Genomic DNA, 17,832 nt, shown 5'->3' with positions numbered 1-17,832 from the left:
AAAAGGAAGGAGTGGAACATGTGCCCTTTCAGGTGGCTGCTTGCTGTGTCAGTGAGAATAAGAGAAAGGACGATGGGAGGAACTGAGACAGAGCTGGCATGGACAAAGCAGAGGAAGGAAATGGCCACGCACAAGTGAGGGGCTGTTTGTTGCCCTCGAGCAACAAGTTGTTGTGTGTGGGAAAGGTAAACCACCCCTTGCAGCACAGCAGCCGGGACTAATGTCACTGCTCTGTGCCTCAAAGGTAGTCTGCTGCCCTTTAAACTCTGCCAGAGGGAAGGGGTTGCAGGTAGGTGTTGCAATGTGAAGAGGCCAATAGATGCAATCCTGGTCCTGGAGTCGGGGTACCTGCTGTGAACTGAGCTGTTCTGTCCAGACTCCCACTTGAAAAATATGGGAATGTATTTTAAAGCATCCTCAGGGATCTTCTGTTTTCAGTAATATCTATGTGGATACACTAAGGAAGTCTGGGCTTACAGTTATCTCAGACCTGTCTACAGTCAGACCCAAAGAGATTTCCCAGGCACAGCTGGGCTTTAGGGACAGCCTGGGGAAGAGGATGGGAAGCCTGAGGCAGAGTGAAAGCATTAAATACCCAGAGATGTGTTAAGAAATCTGAAGAGTGAGTTTATAGGGCTGGTGGGAAGCCCTGGCTGCAGCGTGCAGAGGGAGGGAGGGGGTCTGGCTCACCTAAACGCAGGCGGTCCCGTGGGAACTCCCACTTGCTGGAGTCATAGGGCAGGTACTCGCACTGCTCCTCCAAGGGCACCTCGCCAGGGTCCATGATGATGGACAGGTAGCCTGTCTTGATGTCTGCGTGGGCTGGCTGCAGGAACCCCAACACAAAGGGTGAGAATCTGCCCTCCCTGCCCTGGGTGCTGACTCCCAGATGGGATTTGGATTCTTTGCCTGCCTTGACCTGCTACCCCCTCAAGCAAAGGCCATTCCTTGTCACCTCCTTTACCAGAGTCCTTACTCACCCTGTCCTTGGCAGTAAGAGCACTGGAAACATCACTCAATGCCTCCTTTTAGCAGGTGCTCTCATGCAGCCCCACATCACAGCACTGGTGTTGCCCCAAGCCCTGGTATGCTACCTCCCCTGGGGCAGTGACAGTCACCTACCCTCTTGATGTTGCAGAAGATGAGAATAAGTAAGATCCAGAAGAAAACAGCAATAACTCCAGTCCCAATCAGAATGACAATCTCCACATTGGTCCTGTCATCAGAGCCTGTGGGATGGCAGAGAAATCATAGCCTCAGAGATTCCCATTCCATAGTCCAACACCTTATGGCCTGCATCAGGATGTGGGGTGACTGGAGACATGTTTGCTTGAGCTAAACATGCTCTGGACTATAGATCACAGGATGTGAGAACACTATGCCACCAGCAAGGCCAAGGGGCTTTCACTGGCTCCCACTGCCACAGGGAAGAGTCATGGGAGCTTGGCCATAACTCCTATTCCACCCCTTCACATCCCCAGGGGTGTTGTGGCTGCTGGTACCTTCCACGGAGACACTGGCTGAGGAGTTCACACAGCCCTTAGCGTTGCAGACGCTGCACAGGTAGAGGCCAGCATCCTCCTCCCTCACCCTCTGAATGCTCAGCCTCTGGTTGAAGTCTGCCAGGTCAATCCCTGTAAGGCACAGAGGGTTGTGGTGGTCACTCACAGGGAGGGAAGATTAGTACACTGGACTCAGGCTCAAAATAAGGCTTGCATTTTTCTGCTGATTCATTTTAGATGGCAGAATGACATGCACCAGCTGGTGGAGGCTCTTCTCTTGATGGCCCCAGAAATACTCTGGAGAGGCTTTCCCCAGGTAGTGCATGGAGGGGACAAATCCCCCACTGAACATGCTGAACAGGGACAGTGCCCAGGCAGTCCAGCTGGTGTGTGAAGTTCTGCTTCAGCTTCAGAACTTGTTCCTTTCCCTCTGCAATGTGCCTGGATCCTCTGCATTTCCTTCCACGAGATCTGGGTCAGTCCCTGCATAATCAGAGATGCCAGGCACTGGGCTGAGAGTAAGAACATGAATGATTTCTCTCTCCCTGCTCTCCAGCTGAATGTTCACAAGCACAGACAGTGTTGAGCCAGGCCCTAGGGCATAGACTTGGCCAGTGAGACTGCATCTAATTAGGACAGAATGTGATTAAAACCAGGGTCTAGCTGATGCAGAGATAGGTGCCTTTATCTGAGCACAGCAACTCCCAGAACCCAGCAGTGTCCATCTCTCCAGCTGCTGGACATAATGCCCTGCCTGTGGTCCACCCCCAGCCCACTGTACCTGACACTTCTTCCACCAGTTTCTCGTCTTTGTACCAGCTGATTTCAGGAACGTGGTTGCCGTCCACCTTACAGCGCATCTCTATGGAGTCGCTGACGTTCACCCAAATGTCTGTCAGGTTCTGCTTGAGGCGGGGGATCTCCAGGGCTGGAGGAGCAGCACAAAGAGGAGGAGGGGAAAACGGGAAACTGATTGATCAAAAGAATATCTGTGTTCCTGGGGGGCTTTGGGTCTCTGACCCCTGCTGAAGGATGTCTTGAGAACCCAGATGCCCTGCCTTTGCCACCTCGAGTTTAGCTTGCTTGTGTGGCTTCCCCTGGGGATGGACTGGGGAGCTGATGGCAGCAAGAGCACCAGCTCTCCTCTGTCACTCCCGCCAGCCCTGTGGACCCTCACCCTGCACAGAGATGTATTTCTTGTGGCAGTGTTTCTCCCGGGTCTTCCTGTTCTGCACCTCACACACATAATCCCCCTCCTCATCCAGGGAGATGTTTGGGATGGTGAGCAGCAAGGTCGCGTCGTTGGAGTCGGGCTGGAAGCGCAGCTCCCCCTGCATCTTGGTGGCATAGTGGTGGACATTCTTACAGTCCAGCACAAGGGGGTTGCCCTCTTCATCATGGAGCTTGGAGAGGTTCAGCCGATACCACTGCAGGTTCTCATAGGTGTAGTTGTCTGCATTGCAGCTCAGCTGTAGGTTCTGCCCCTCTATGGGCTCTTCCGAGGGCTGGGACTCAATCTCGAACCCGTCCGGAATGGCTTTCAGGAAGGAAATGAACATATGAATGAGTTTTCATGGCTGAGCTGCCAGACACAATGAAATTGTCTCCTTGGGCTCAGCTTTTGGAGATCTGCCTGTCCTCAGCCAGGGTAAAGAAAACCAACTGTGACATGCAAACTGCTGGCAACCACAGCTCCAGCGAGTGCTACGGGTATGCTCAAGTCCCAGGGTGAAATTAAGATGGGGTCACAAATGAAACAAGCCAGGGAGGGCTGAATTAGGCTCTTACTGCTCCCAGCTCAGCTGTAGCATTCTGGTTTGCACACATGCCCCCTTTTACATGCACAGGCAGTGACACAGCAGCCTGGACAGCAACACAGAGAGCATTACTGAAGCAGTGACTGAAGATGTTCATCCGGCATCACAACAACTGGTGGCTCTGACAGCCCAGGCACTATCACAGGGGCCATGAGCCCAGCCTTCTGGGCTGGGAATTGTATTATGGAATTCTCATTCCATAGGATAAGCTTTTGCTGTGCTCTCTGTCTGAGCAGACAGGGACAGGCTCCCGCCAGGATGGGGTAGCACTGGCAGGAGGTTCATTCAGCCATCTATGGCCATGACTCCAGCCCACACCACTGGGCCCTGGTTCCTACAAACTCAGCTTCCTCCCACCACCAAAATCCTGTGGGATCACTGCCAGGGGCTGGGGCCAGCGGGACCTGGCCTGGGATAGGGTCGGGCGGTGCCACTAGAGGATGCTCTTGGACCAGACACATCCCCAGCCCAGGGACTGCCTGGGCCTGAGCCAGCGGGATGTCCCCAGCCCAAGACCTGCCCAGGACCTGCCAGGGCTGCTGCAGGACCTAGGCACAGGCAGTGCTGGCTCATTCCCAGGTCTGCCTGCCAAACTCTGCCTGTGCTATCTGCTGCCAGGACTTCAGGCATTTGCCACCCAGCAGAGCTCTGGGTTAGCCCTGCTTTCCTGCTGGCCTTCCAGTCGCTGTTGAAGATCTTGGCTGTTAGTGGCAGGACCTAACAGCTCTAAAGACCTGCCTATTTCAAGCAGAGACCTTGGCTGGTGCAGCTGGATGGGATTTTACAGTACTCACTGGTCACGTAGAAGTAGATCAGCCGCTCGTCTCGACCCACTTTATTAGAGGCAATACACTTGTACATGGCTGAGACATTGGCCTCCTGGATGGCCAGTTTGCTGACTGTCTGATTGGGGAAGAGAACATAAGTAGCAGTTAGGAAGAGCAACAGGGAAGAGAAGTAGGATCACTGCTGCTCTCTGGCAGGTAGCAAAGCCCCCAACAGCTGTTGTTGCATACCCTGGGAAAGGGTTATGCAAAACCAGACCCTTATTCTACAGCCCTTTGTGCATTTCAAGCTTTATCTTTTGGTTTTACCAATAACAACATGATTTTATTCCCAATCTCTGCATCTTTTAATGGAGCCCATTCAGCATAGATGCCTCTCCGTGGGAGCAAACTTCTTGTTAAGCCCCTCAGGTCACAATGGGGACAGTGCTCAGCAAGGGGGACAGTAACATGATGCAGGACTGAGGGGATGGTTAAGCTCCTGCCAAGCTTTATTTATAACAGTGGGAAGAAAGGGAAAGGACACCAGGGCTTTGATTCCCTGAGCCCTCTGCAGTTAAGTGACTACACAGCGTCCCACAGGGTTCAGTGGAATTTATGGTAGTTACTACAAGCACTCCTTTTATTCATAAGGAGAAATCAAACCTGTGAAAACATCCCAGCTCTCATCCCTTCAGGAAGAGCTGTCCTCTTTCTTTGAATTCCAAGTGTACATAGACATGGTCCTAAAAGCTTCCTCCTCTCTCCCTCCAGGGAGACATGACTAAGATTGGGCAAACAGCCAGGCTGCCATCCTGGGAGCATGGACCCAGGGGATGCTGCCTCCAAATAAGCCAGGAAAAGCAGCTGGGGAATAAGGCTGGTCTCCTCCTCCTCCTCCTGGCTCACACAGCACATGTGTGAGCTATCAAAAGTGTTACAAGCACTCCCCTTAGAGGAGACTTGCAGTTTGAGGCTTCAGTTTAAATGACAAGTTAAACACATGCAGAAATCCCTCTAATGCAACAGTGTTTAAAATGCAAAATTAACATGTTCCTATGGGGAAATTTCTTTGCCTTTACATCCTACAGACTTTGGGAAGCATTTCCATTCTGAGGGGAAATGTATTGAGGTTGTGTTAACCAGAAGGAACAGTCATTCATTCAGTGCATACTCAACACAGCTGAAGTGACTTTATTACTGGTACTTTTGTGCATTCCCTTTTCCGTTTCTTGGGGTTATGCATACAACCAGAGTGACCCTATTGCTGGCACTTTTGTGTGCTGCCTTTCCTGTTTCTTGGGGATTTTCCTTCTGATCTATGGTGTTATGTTTGAGCTGGGGTTTCTTGATCTGACATCATCCTGCTGCCTGCAGTGCATGGCTGTGCACTGTGCATCCTGTGGCTCGCTCTGGCCTTTATAGATGGAATAAAAACCAGGAGAATGGTAAGAGAAGACAGGCAGAAACGACAAGGAGAGAGAGAGAGAGCAAGCAGATTTTAGGATGCAGCATCCCACTAAAGCTCTTTTCTCCCAAAGCTCTTGCACGTCCATGGGCATGCACAACCTAAGTTGAAGCTCCAGGACAGTTACAACCAAACAGATGGAATGAGAAAGACACAGCTGAGGAATAGGAGAAAGGAAGCAAGGAAAATAGGGAAAGATCAAAAAGGACCAATACAAGTGTCACATCCTCAGTGGGACACAAGGGCTTCTCACCCAGGAGCTCCCACCACCCCTGCTTGTGTCCCTGGGGAACATCAACCCCTCACTCTCCCTTCAGCTGCTCTGGGAGGAGAAGCATCTGCCCTTGGCACCCTTTTGGCAGAGAGATGAACTCCCGGCCAGGCCAGGGGACGGGAAGTGCCTTTAGAGGTGTGTAGGAAAACAGGAAGTGACTTTCGGAAGCAGGGGCCCATTTGTTTGTTCTGCATCCCCGTGTGAGTGGCTGGTGCCCGACACCAGTGGGGACAGGAACCTCGTCATGGCGCAGCCCTGACACTCGGGCTGCCCGGGAGACAGGGAGAAACAGGCAGCGAGCAGGTCACACACTGCAGCCAGGGAGAGATGTTCCTTCCAGAGAGGAAATGCTGTGATGGAGAAGTGGCTTTGTGGAGCACACATTGCTCCAGCAGATGGATGCCAGCTTCTCCAAACCACCCTCACCCCACCAGGATAGGGACAGCTGGATGAAATCCCCCATCAGACACATGCACCATCACAAGGGCAGAGATTTCCTGGCCGGTTTGTGACTCCTGCTCTCCTGCCCAGGATGTTCTGCGGGGTTTGGCTCTCACAGCTCATGCAAAATGCTCAGAAATGGCTGTGGAAGCCCCCATAGTATCTGTCCCACATGACTTCCCTAGCTGGATGCCCCGTGTTCAATAACAATCTGTGAAATCCCTCCTGTGCAGCCAGTCCAGTGGGAGCCTCTCTGGACACAGGGTAATTTCTCAAAGATGACAGCTCTCCCTCGCCCTGGGGCAGCCTGGTACTGCGGAGGGCAGGGCTGGGAGCTGCCACTGATGGTTTACTTTAGAAGCAGAGGTGTGAAGCCCTCCCCAAATCTGTCTCTGCCCCTTTCCAGGCCACTTTTCCTGGCTTATTGCAAAGGAGTCCCATGCCCATCTCCAGCTCCCTGTCCCAGGATGGGTTTGGATTGCAGCCTCACCTTGTTCCGCCCCTCCACAAACTCCACCCAGGTGTCGATGCTCTCGATGGGGTTCACGGCGTCCTGCTGTGACACATCTTTCCAGTCCTTGCACTCGGGCATCCGGTCCCGCTGATGGCGCCTTGCTGCCCGGTGCCTGCTATTGCTAATCCAGCAGCCAGGGACCAGCAGGGGAAAGAGAAGAGAGACAGAGAGAAGGTTAGCTGGGAAAAAGGCAGCAAAAGCAGCTTTGTGTCAGAGAACTGATGGCCCTGTCCTATAATTATGCAAAACTTCCTGGGTCTTTCAATTACACAATTCTGATGTACTTTATAAGGGTGCCTAGCAACCAGTGAGGATAAAAATTTGTGAAGGTGTGAAAACCGAGGCAGGGAACAAATACAGGTGTCCTGAGCAGTGTCTTCACCCACAGGCCTGGGGCTTCATCTTTCCTTGCTAGGGGTGGAGAACGGCAGGGGTGAAGTTGATTCACATGTGCCTAGGGCAACTCTTGGTGTCATTTTGCTCAGCACCAAGGCCTTAAAATACTGCTGGGACTGAGAGTCAGGGGTGTCACTGGCTGGTGCTGTCCTGGAGAGCAGATGGGGCAATACCCAAGGGCATGGCACCCAGGGGTGCTCCTGCTGTCCCAATTCAGCAAAAGCCAGGAGGGAGAGCTCCAGAGTAGAGGTGCTGCTGGCATCTCACGATGGTGATGGTACCTCTTCAGGCTGAGACAGGTGGGTGGGGAGAAGTACTGAAATGTGTCAGGGATCTGGGATGCTGCAGCCTGCAGGATGCTTTTGAAATGTGGATTGGGGTGGAAGATGGGAGGGTCTGCCCAAAAATGTGGGTTGGGATAGAACAGAGAGGCTTCAGGTGACAGGGAAGCAGAGGGGAGCAGAGGGTACAGGAGCTGTAGCAAAGGTGTGTGCTGGCAGTGTGGGGCAGAGCACTTGGCGGGGCAAACACACTGGTGAACTGTGTAAACAACAGGAAGCTAGAAAGAAGCCTCCTGCATCCTCTGGAGCTGTGCTAGGCAGAAATATGGTGGCCTTGGGAGACAGTGCTCATAATTCATGGGCCCCTCTGTTTCCTGACAGGGCCACAGTGCACTTGCATGCGATGGAAAGCTCTCTGGCGTCCCTGGCTTGGCAAAAGCCTGCACAGGGCTGCAGGACCTGGCTTCCTCCAGGCACTCTGATGTCCTCCACCCTGACTGCTCTGGCTACAACTCCCCAGTATCCCTTTTCCTTCTTCCGGTGAGGTTGTCATTAAAAAATGCCATTGCAGCCTTGCCTGATGCTGCCTCAGGTTCCCAGGGCATGGGCAGTGGGCATGCACCCTTCCTGCCTACTATTGCCCCAGGAAAATCATCCCAGCAGCTGGCAGAGATCTGGCACTTCCCCAGGACTCTACAATTCTTCCCCACAGGCAGCAGCTGACCTATGAGCACTTTTGCTTCCCAAGAGAAGACAAAGGACAGAAAAACCACAGGGACTTCAGGGCAGGAGTGGCCAGGAGCCTCAGCTGCTATCTTGGGATCTCACCAAGGGACTGTGACAATTTCTCCTGCAATCTGCCTCAGTTTCCCCATTAGGACAGTGATCAGTGGTTTAATTGCAGGTGCTGTGAGATGTGGCTGGGCCATGGACATCCACTGACAGATGCAGGTGGCTGAGGATGCAGAGGATGCTGTGGAAGCTGTTGGTGTCTGGGACCAGCCAGCCTGGGCAAAACTCCCACATGGACAACAAATGTGTCCACTCTGCCTTCCCACAAGGTGCTGTGTTGTGGGTGGGAAAGCTAAAGCAAAACACAGCTGGGGGCACAGCCATGGTCACAAGAAGCCCATAACACCTCGATGGTGGCCTGACAAGACACAAGTGTTGGAAGAAATGGCACTTACAGGCTGCGTCGGGAGAACATCCGACAGGGCATCCAGGGCCTCCACTGCCACTGGATCACCTCTGGTGCTGGGATGCCATAGACAGTGCAGGTGAGGGCCTGAGGGCTCCTCTTGGAGTAGATGCTTGGGGAAGAGGCTTCCTTTTCATGGATGCGTGGAGGGACTGCAAGGATCAGAGTGACATTGTGAGCAGCTGCAGGCTCAGCTGCTGCATCCCCAGGCCTGGCACTGCCCTCCCCAGGCTCATTTATAGACAGCCTGGGCACTACAGCTCTGCTAGGCAGACCTGCAAGGCACAGCAGATCATACTTAAGCAGATTCAAGTGCCATCATTTCTCCTTTCTCTGGTGAGTGGAACTGTCTGGATACTGCAGGGCTCAAAGCACAGGGCCACAGAGCCTGCTGGAGATCCATCTCCAGGCAGCAGTGCCTTTCCAGCACAGCAGTTGGCATCTGCTTCCTGCATGACCAGTTTCTGCTGTGGGAAAACTCCATAAGGGCTCCCCACCCAGAGGAACTACTTCAGATCAAGACTTCAGCAGCAGCAGCATGTCCAACTGCAGTTGGGAAGTGGCCCCTGAGCAATGACATATCCTGCCCAAACGGAGGGAGCCAGGAACAAAACTGTGCCATGGAGGAGGAAGAGGTGATAGGTACCAACTGCTTCAGGACAGCAGTGGGGACTTGTTCTCAGAGCAGCCCAAAGGCTGGGGCCATGGGCTCAGCACTGTCCCTCTGCTCCAGCCCTGCCCCCCTTACCATTGACGATTAACTGGAGGCTGATGTGCTTCTCCAGCCCCGCCAGCCTGTTCCGCAGAACCAGCGTGTATGTCCCAGCGTGCTGCTCCGACACATCCTTGATCTGCATTGAAGATTGAGATTGCTTGGGAATTAGCTTTCCATCCTTGTACCTGCGGGGAGGCAGAGAGAAAATGCAGCCATGGGGAGGAAGTGTCCCACTGGCAGCTGGGCAAAGGGTTTGCTGGTCCCCACAAGAGTGCAGTCAGGGTGCCCCTTGCTAGCACTGAGGACCTCTGGACAGGCCCTGGGCCTTCCCTGGACCCAAGTTATGGGTCTGCACATTGTGTCACACAGATGTGTGTGGGGCTGGGGGTGTTGTAGCTCTGCCCTGAGCAGTGAGTGGGTGCAGAGCTCCCATCTCCAGTCAGCTCTGATGGAAGTGCAGCATGGTGAGGTGCACAACCCATCCCACTGCCTTGCTCCTCAGGGCTGTGATCACCACAGAGCAGAGGGACAAGAGGGACAGCTCCTGTGGGAACTCCACTTGGCCCCTCCAGACAGTGCAGAGCTTCCAAGCCAGGCTGTGCAGCTGAGAGCCAGGACATGGGAGAAATTACCCCCATGGGTGGAAAAAAGTGACATTTGTGACAATCTTGGCCACACAGGGACCTAGCAAAGAAGCCAGCCTAGGCTTCCCCATTTGGCAGAGGAAAGGAGGAGAGAAGGTGGCTCAAGCTAAGAAAGGTAAGTTACCACTGGAAGTCTGGTGGGGGATAAGCCACGACTTTCACTGGCAGTTTCACAGCTTCGTCTCCTGCAGTGGCTTCTATCACTGGGCCCTTCCTCCACTCCACAGTGATGAAGGGCTTTTCTGCAAGGAAAAAAGGGACCATGGAGGAGAACTCAAAGAGACAAGGTGTCATAAAGCTCTGCTGCTCTCCACAGGGCCCAACAGCAAGGACCAAGGACAGGTGGGGTGTCATGATAGTGCCTCTGTCTCCCTCTTGGGAACCATTGGGGATGCAGGAAGGCTGGGCTGCCCTGTGTCTTTCTGCTGCCAAGAAACAGCCACCCAAAGCAGATGGTGCCTTGTGCACCTGCAGCTGGTGTTCCTCAGGCCAGCCATGCCATGGGGGCACAGCATTTGCCACATGAGCACTGCATTTGCCACAGGGCTGCGAGATATGTGTGTCCTGGCATTCCACCACATTTGGTCCAATTTGGTGTTGGCATCTCCCTCCCTTTTGGGACCTTGCTGAATGTGACTCTGCTCCCAGGGCTGAGGGGTTGGAGGAGGGCTGGGTTTCACTAAAGCAGAATGGATGGAGGTTCAGGAACTGCTCTGCCCAAGCAGCCTGGGGCTGGCTGTGTTGCAGCTGGGCTCTGGCTGTGGCTCTGCAGGGCCCTGGCAGGTGCTGTACCATGCACAATGACTTCAGTGCTCTCCTCCAGCATCTGGGCACCGGTGGTGGCAGTGCATGTGTACTTCCCCAGGTCCTGCTGGCTGATGTTGTGGAGGGTCAGGGTACTGAAGAGCTCTGTGTTTATCTGCAGGGACCGGCGCTCGGACTCGATCACTGCTCGCTGAGTCTGTGGGAGGTGACAGAGAGAAGGGGATGAAAGACAGCAATGGGATGGGGCTGTGTGGATGGGCTCTTCACAGCTCTGAGTCCTGATGCTCAGTGCTTGTCTCTACCAGGTTTCTGCACAGCTGACTGCCATCCTCAGGGATGGAAGGGCACGTATTCTGCATACTGACTGCCTCAGGCTGGGGTCAGATCTTAACATTTTTTGCTCTTGTAGCCCAGCAAGGCTGGGAGCCCCATGAACTGAATGATGTTCTCAAGCGGCTCTCCTGTCTCACCATTAAAAAAAGCTAGAGGATACAAGAGGAGGGAACCCAGTGGGGAAGGGACCACCTTGCAGGCTCTTGGTAACAAGGGCTTTATGATTAGAGTAGCTCCTTTTGAATTAATCATGTTAGCTCTGGATTTGCACTGGTGAAAGTCAAGCCAGTGTTTTCCCAGGAAGCCCAGAGCAGTAACACCTTGGTAAGGAAGGAGCTTTCTGCCAGGAAAAGGGGCCTTCCTTCTGTCTACAGGATAAAAAAATGGGAAAGCACTCTGACCAAGGTGTCCAGGGCACAGCATAGTTAGGATCATGAAGCAGAGCCCTGCCAATGAAGGGGCTTCCTTTGTTCCAGAGGAACAATGAAGGGTCAGGAGGGGGTGACTCAGGGGGTAACAGTTCAGTGCACAGGGAGCTGCTGTGTTTGCTGGTACCTGTTTGCCAGGGTAAGTCCACTCGAACTCGACACCGGAGTTGAACTCAGCCCACACTGTGCAGTTCAAGACCAGCTTCTCTCCCACTAGCAGCTCCATGGCTTTCTTGGGATACAGCTGGATGTCATATAGCTCACTCCCTGATGCAGAAGAAGAAATGAAAATATGTTTCTGGTCTAGTAACTCTTTGACTCAGGCTGTGCAGTTACAGGAGGTTTGGGAACGACTTCCTGCTGCATGGGGTATCTCTGCCTGACACACAGTAGAAGAGATATAAGCACCATGCAGAGTTTGTGTAGCTAGGGAGGACCATAACAATCCCATGAGCCACACTGATGGACGTCAGAGCCACCCAAACTGCTCACCTGAACCTTCCCAAATATTCACCTGCTATATGGATGATGAAGAAATTGGATTTGAAGACCTTCTTGTCGATTACAGTCTCACAGTGGACATACAGTAAGTCCCTGATCAAGTGTGTGGGTACCTGCATTCCCTTCTTGTTGTCCCAGAAAGTGCTTTTCCCATCAGGTTGGATGAAGAAATTTTGCTGGAAAAATCAACATTTTGAAATCACAGGGTAACAGCACTCCCACTCCACCCCTCCCAGGCTTTATGCTGGCTAACACATCCCTTTTGTGGTAAGAAATGAGGCATCATGCTGTGCTGGCCTCCTGCCCTCTCCCCCCGAGGGTTTGCCATCTAGGAATTGTGGCCTCCCCTCTACCCTGGGTAGCTGCATCCTGCACCATGAGCCTCCCCATCTGCAGAGTGGGCCAGAGACTTCCAGGAATGGAAATTTCTAGAGATAGCTAAGGAAACTGTTCTGATGTCCCAAGCATCAGCCCCACTGGGATGAGTGCTGACCTTGGGTAGTGTCCTTCCCGGGCAAGGGAAAGGCCCCTGGCCCCCAGAGTGTCCCTGGAGGCCTTTGTACAATAGTCACACTCATCCTGGAAGGATGTATTTGCATTGTAAAAAAAAAAAAAAAAAAAAAAGGGGAGGGGGGGAAGGTGAAAGCAAAAGCAAACTGATAAGAGAGTTGTTTTTAGTTATGAGCCCCAGGGCTGCAGCCTCTTCCCTTGTGGGGATGCTGAACACCTAGAGGGGTGTAGATCACAGAGATGAGGTATACAGGGGATGCTGTGGGGAAATGGGTTTAAAACAAAGTCTTGTTTTGTTTCACAGAGCTCCAGGGAAGACAAGCAAGGTTGGCAGGAAACCCGTGGGGTCTGCCCAAGGGAACTGGACAACACAGCTTCAACCAGCAAATAAAACGAGGAAGCCAGTGGCTTGTACTTTCCATGGAAAATGTATCCCATGCATTTTCCTTTTCTGGCAGTGCCTGTCATACTTCCACTCAGGCAATTACAAATGCAGAACAAATGCAATACATCTCAGTCCAGAGTGTCCCAGCAGCCGAGCTCTCACCGAGGTCAGCGTGACGTTAAGATCTGGGATGGACACAAGGCATGGTACCCAAGTGTTCTCCTTCTTGCTGATGAGGAGGGTCTCTGGCTTGTTGATAAATGGCTGTTCAAAATCTGTAGAAAAGATACAAGAAGAACTAAAAAAAAAGAAAAAACCTGGGAAAAGGCAGCAACCAGTAGAAAAGGAGGCTTTCTGAATTTCTTTAACACAGCACAAGCTTCACAGAGGGAGTGGTGTTGAGCTGTTCAGCCCCATCTGCCTCATGTGACAGTCAGAGGAGCCACCTGGAGCTTGGGAATGCCAGGGCAGCCGGCTTGTGCGACATGTGGGCAGTGCAGGAAATGACCTCCCCTTTCCTGGAGCCCTCCAGGACTCGGCATGAGCCTGACCCCTGTGAAACCAGTGTGTCATGTCCTGGGCTTGGTGTCTGTCCTGGTGGCTGTGGGGCTGGTGGGGCTGGTGGGGCTGTGCTGCCCTGGTGGGGCTGTGCTGCCCTGGTGGGGCTGTGCTGCCCTGGTGGGGCTGTGCTGTTCTGATGGGGCTGTGCTGCCCTGGTGGGGCTGTGCTGTTCTGGTGGGGCTGTGCTGCCCTGGTGGGGCTGTGCTGCCCTGGTGGGGCTGTGCTGTTCTGGAGGGGCTGTGCTGTTCTGGAGGGGCTGTGCTGCCCTGGTGGGGCTGTGCTGTTCTGGTGGGGCTGTGCTGCCCTGGTGGGGCTGTGCTGTTCTGGAGGGGCTGTGCTGTTCTGGAGGGGCTGTGCTGCCCTGGTGGGGCTGTGCTGTTCTGGTGGGGCTGTGCTGCCCTGGTGGGGCTGTGCTGTTCTGGAGGGGCTGTGCTGTTCTGGAGGGGCTGTGCTGCCCTGGTGGGGCTGTGCTGTTCTGGTGGGGCTGTGCTGTTCTGGAGGGGCTGTGCTGTTCTGGTGGGGCTGTGCTGTTCTGGAGGGGCTGTGCTGCCCTGGTGGGGCTGTGCTGTTCTGGAGGGGCTGTGCTGTTCTGGTGGGGCTGTGCTGCCCTGGTGGGGCTGTGCTGTTCTGATGGGGCTGTGCTGTTCTGGAGGGGCTGTGCTGCCCTGGTGGGGCTGTGCTGTTCTGGTGGGGCTGTGCTGTTCTGATGGGGCTGTGCTGCCCTGGTGGCTGTGCTGCTCCCCGACCTTGCTGGCTGAGGAAGTGATCTGCAGAGCCATGGTATGCAGATGTCATCCTGCAGCCATCCTGGCCAGCAGATAAACACATGAGCTGAGCTTTCCAGGGCTGCCACCCCACTGCCGCCCAACTGCTGCAAGCACAAATATTGACAGGAAGAGCAAAACCATCCAAAAATAATCATTATGAAATGACTTAGCAAGGCCAGGGATGTTACACTAAACTCTGTGCAGAGCCAGTGTAGAATCAGCAGTGACCCAGGCTGACTAAATGGGATGAAGACAGAATTGGAAGAGACAAAGAATTGTGAGGCTGCTTGGTGGCCTCAGTGGCAGATGATTTATTCTGTACTATCAGCCTCTGCCTGCCCTTTCCACAGGGTTTTATGCCTCACAGGATGTTCTGAATAGAGACTGGTTCCTAGTGCCTCAAAGGCATGGTGTTGCCAGCATCTCTCCTCTGTAAATGTCCATCCAGCACAGGGTTGTGATCAGCTATATTCATGGAAATTGTCCCCTGGGTGTAAGGGGCTTTATAAGGAGGTGATGGGTCTCTGTCTGGGAGGCACTGGGCTGCCTCAGAGTTCTGCTAGGGGAGATTTTACATCTTTTGGTACACCAGAATCAGACCAAATGATCCCAGTGCTCTACATTTAGTTTTATTCACCTGTGTTTCAGCTAAACCATCAAGGGAGTGTAGCATGAGGACATCTTGTTTGTCCAACCTGAGATTCTTTCCCCCTGATACCCACCCCCTAAAGAGACCCATCTAAAGGGGCAAATCAAAGATGCATTTGGAAATGATCCTCACTTGGGGATTCTGTTGTTCAAATCATGTTGGGCAAAACCCAATTTAAGTCCATAAACCTTTCATTTTTGATCTGTAAAGCTGCTGCTTCAGTGACAGTCATCTTGCAAAGACCGTTCCTCTGTGTCAAGCACTTTTTCCACAGTATAGGTGAAACAACCCCCACTCAAGAAATTGTATTGGTCACCTATTAGGAAAACAGAGATTGCCCAGGGAGTTCTTATCTTTATTTCCTGGGGTTTTTGCTGCCACAGGATTGCTGACTTCTGAAACCACACATTTGTTTCCCAGTGTGAACATGTTTCTCATTCCTCTCCTGAACCCTGGGCATGTGAGAAGGAGGAGCTGCACAACTGCCAGAGGTGAGGTCCCCTTCACGCTCAGATGGCAGCCAAGAACTGATTTACTGGGCTGGTCCTGCTGCCAATGAGCTTGTGATTCATGCACTAACTCCCTCTCCGACAACATCACAAAATTGCTTAAGACTGCATTAATGGGTTGGATGGGAATAATTTAGCATCTTCTTCATTAATATAGGCTAAGCTTTATGTGATGTGGGCTGTACAAAGCCTGTCCTACCCTGATGAGGCGTTCTGTATCTACGGTGCTATCTGTAGTTGTAATAAAATACACACCTAACCAGGCACATGGGAAGGAGAGACATGTATGGAGAGTTCATTTAATAACTGAATTGCAGGTAAAATACAGAAGAAACCATTTTTCCAGGCAAGCACAGATATTTTGTTCCTGGCGATTTCACCAAGCCCTTAACATGAGAAATGAGCTTGATGGATAAACCTGTGGTCTGATCATCCTGTCTCCAAACATCCCCAACACTTACATCAGCCCTTCCAAGCTCTCCAGGGACAGTCTCACATTGCAGCCCAGTTCAGCAGGAACAGGCTTTATCTGAATGTTCTGCAATGGCTGTGCTTACCACATGCCTGAGTTTTCCTGACATGTCCCTTCTCCTGCCTGAAAGCCTGTCCTGTCTGGAAAGGCAGATTCTGAAGTTTTCTAGATGCTTGATAACCATAAGAGGGACAGCCTGAGTATGAACATGTGCTGTGCAGCCATGTGCACAGCAGTGCTGCGAGCTGTTGGCAGGATCTGTCGCACACACGCCTTCCACAGGCACTGTGAGTCCCATAGGCCCTGACAGAGTGGGATTTATTGCCCCTAACCTGCACCTTGTGCACTCTCTGGTAAACAGGAGAGCAGCTCCTGAGCTGCAGAGAGGCTGGAGGTAAGAGAAGGTGGATTGAGGGAAAAGTGACATTTGCTGGATCACAAAGAAAATCAGCTCTTGTGAAAACACTTCCTGCGTGTAAGCTTGTGGGGTTGTACTCATTTTCAGTGTATCTAAAAAGCTCTCTGCCTCCATCCTGATCCAACCCTCTAGAGTGTCTGAACACCCCTGTCCAAGCCACAGATGTCTGAAATCCAGGCAGGCTCTGTCCTGTTTTAGGGTGGGCAGCATAGCCCAGGGAAAGAGGAAGCAATTGCCCAAACAGACTTCAATTCCTCTCCAACAGCTGCCCAGCTTCTCTGATTTGCCCCTGCATTTTTCTCTGCATAGTTGCAGAAGCAGAATGGGACTTCTGAAAAATGCATCTTATATGTCATGACCTGCCTGGTTCATGACAACTGCACCAACTAATAAATGGGGGCGGAAAGAGAAATAGCTCAGCCAACTGTTTCCAGGGGACAGAGTTCATTTATCTTGCTGGAGCCTGCTGTGAGCAGTGGGGGAGACGATGGAGGAGAAGCCCCTGGGACATGGAGACAATGAGTATTGGCCCTGCAGCCACTCCCCAAGTTGAGGTTCCAGCCCCCAACTTGGTGAGGAGGTTCTCTGCAAAAATACCTCTCATATCCCTGCCTGCATGGGCAGCCCTGCACAGGGTGAGAGGAGCACCTGGATCTGTCACTGTGGAGCAGCTCAGGCCAGCAGCTCTGGGTACAGAGTGCCCATGGAGTGTTTGTACCACTCATCCTCTCCCTCTCAGTCTCAGCTTCATGAAACACTACCACCCCTGGCCACCAGCATCTCAGGGAGCCCCCAGCTGCCCAGAAGATAACTCCTGTGCTTTTTTTAGTGGTGGAGCGGTGAGGCCAGGCTCTCACTCCTTGAATTCCTGCATTCCAGCCTGGCTGGAGCGATGCCCCCGGGATGGGACATAATTGAATCCCAGGCGCTGCCGCCATGGACGGATATTGGCCCCCTGCACTCCCAGGGAACCAGCCCTTGGCCCCCTCCCGAGGCTGCAGCAGCCACCCTCTGCCCTGGAGGGCACACTGAGAAGTTTAATCTCTCAGGTATTCTGTTGGTGCCTTGCCCCCAGCCCGCAGGTGCACAGCAGTGACAGCTCTTACCTCTCACGAACACGTAGGTGCTGGCTGCTGTGGTGCCCTCGATCTTGGCATCGATGTACTTGTAGTGGCAGCGGTAGGAGCCCGTGTCGTTGGCCTGTGCCCCCGTCAGCAGCAGCACTTTGCAGTACGGCTTCGTGCCCGTCCCCTCGCAGTCTTCCTCCTGGATTGCCCGGCCGCTGCTGGGGGCTGCTGAGGCCACCAGCTCAGTCTCCTCCTTCCCTGCAGGATCCACCTTGCCCCCCGGCCACGACCACTCCAAAGGGTGCTGGCCCCTAGACGTGGGCAAAAAGCAGCGTTAGCTTTGGGCTGAGCACGGTGAGCGTGGTGGTTTTATTGCTCTGTGTGACTCTGTGCACACCTGCACACGCAGTCTGGGGCTGGGCCATGGAGGAACAGCCATCCTCCAAGGGAGAA

The 17,832-nt window shown here is 53.1% G+C and overlaps 1 protein-coding gene across 2 annotated transcripts in view; it reads right to left on the bottom strand.

Moving 5' to 3' along the window:
- FLT4 (fms related receptor tyrosine kinase 4) overlaps window positions 1–17,832 on the bottom strand; it is a 57,133-nt gene that overhangs the window by 13,001 nt on the left and 26,300 nt on the right. For both annotated transcript variants that reach the window (XM_056502506.1, XM_056502507.1), the window contains exons 3-17: window positions 17,419–17,690; window positions 13,099–13,211; window positions 12,055–12,217; window positions 11,668–11,807; window positions 10,807–10,975; window positions 10,139–10,256; window positions 9,404–9,555; window positions 8,645–8,807; window positions 6,757–6,901; window positions 4,114–4,222; window positions 2,680–3,039; window positions 2,284–2,430; window positions 1,503–1,634; window positions 1,123–1,229; window positions 691–826 (exon numbers count right to left, since the gene is read on the bottom strand). In XM_056502506.1, the coding sequence (XP_056358481.1) occupies window positions 691–826; window positions 1,123–1,229; window positions 1,503–1,634; window positions 2,284–2,430; window positions 2,680–3,039; window positions 4,114–4,222; window positions 6,757–6,901; window positions 8,645–8,807; window positions 9,404–9,555; window positions 10,139–10,256; window positions 10,807–10,975; window positions 11,668–11,807; window positions 12,055–12,217; window positions 13,099–13,211; window positions 17,419–17,690 (2,426 nt within the window). The remainder of the gene's footprint in view (window positions 1–690; window positions 827–1,122; window positions 1,230–1,502; window positions 1,635–2,283; window positions 2,431–2,679; window positions 3,040–4,113; window positions 4,223–6,756; window positions 6,902–8,644; window positions 8,808–9,403; window positions 9,556–10,138; window positions 10,257–10,806; window positions 10,976–11,667; window positions 11,808–12,054; window positions 12,218–13,098; window positions 13,212–17,418; window positions 17,691–17,832) is intronic.

This window comes from Oenanthe melanoleuca, chromosome 13 (assembly GCF_029582105.1).
Source record: "Oenanthe melanoleuca isolate GR-GAL-2019-014 chromosome 13, OMel1.0, whole genome shotgun sequence".
NCBI lineage: Eukaryota > Metazoa > Chordata > Aves > Passeriformes > Muscicapidae > Oenanthe > Oenanthe melanoleuca.
This window is presented reverse-complemented; position numbering and strand designations above follow the sequence as displayed.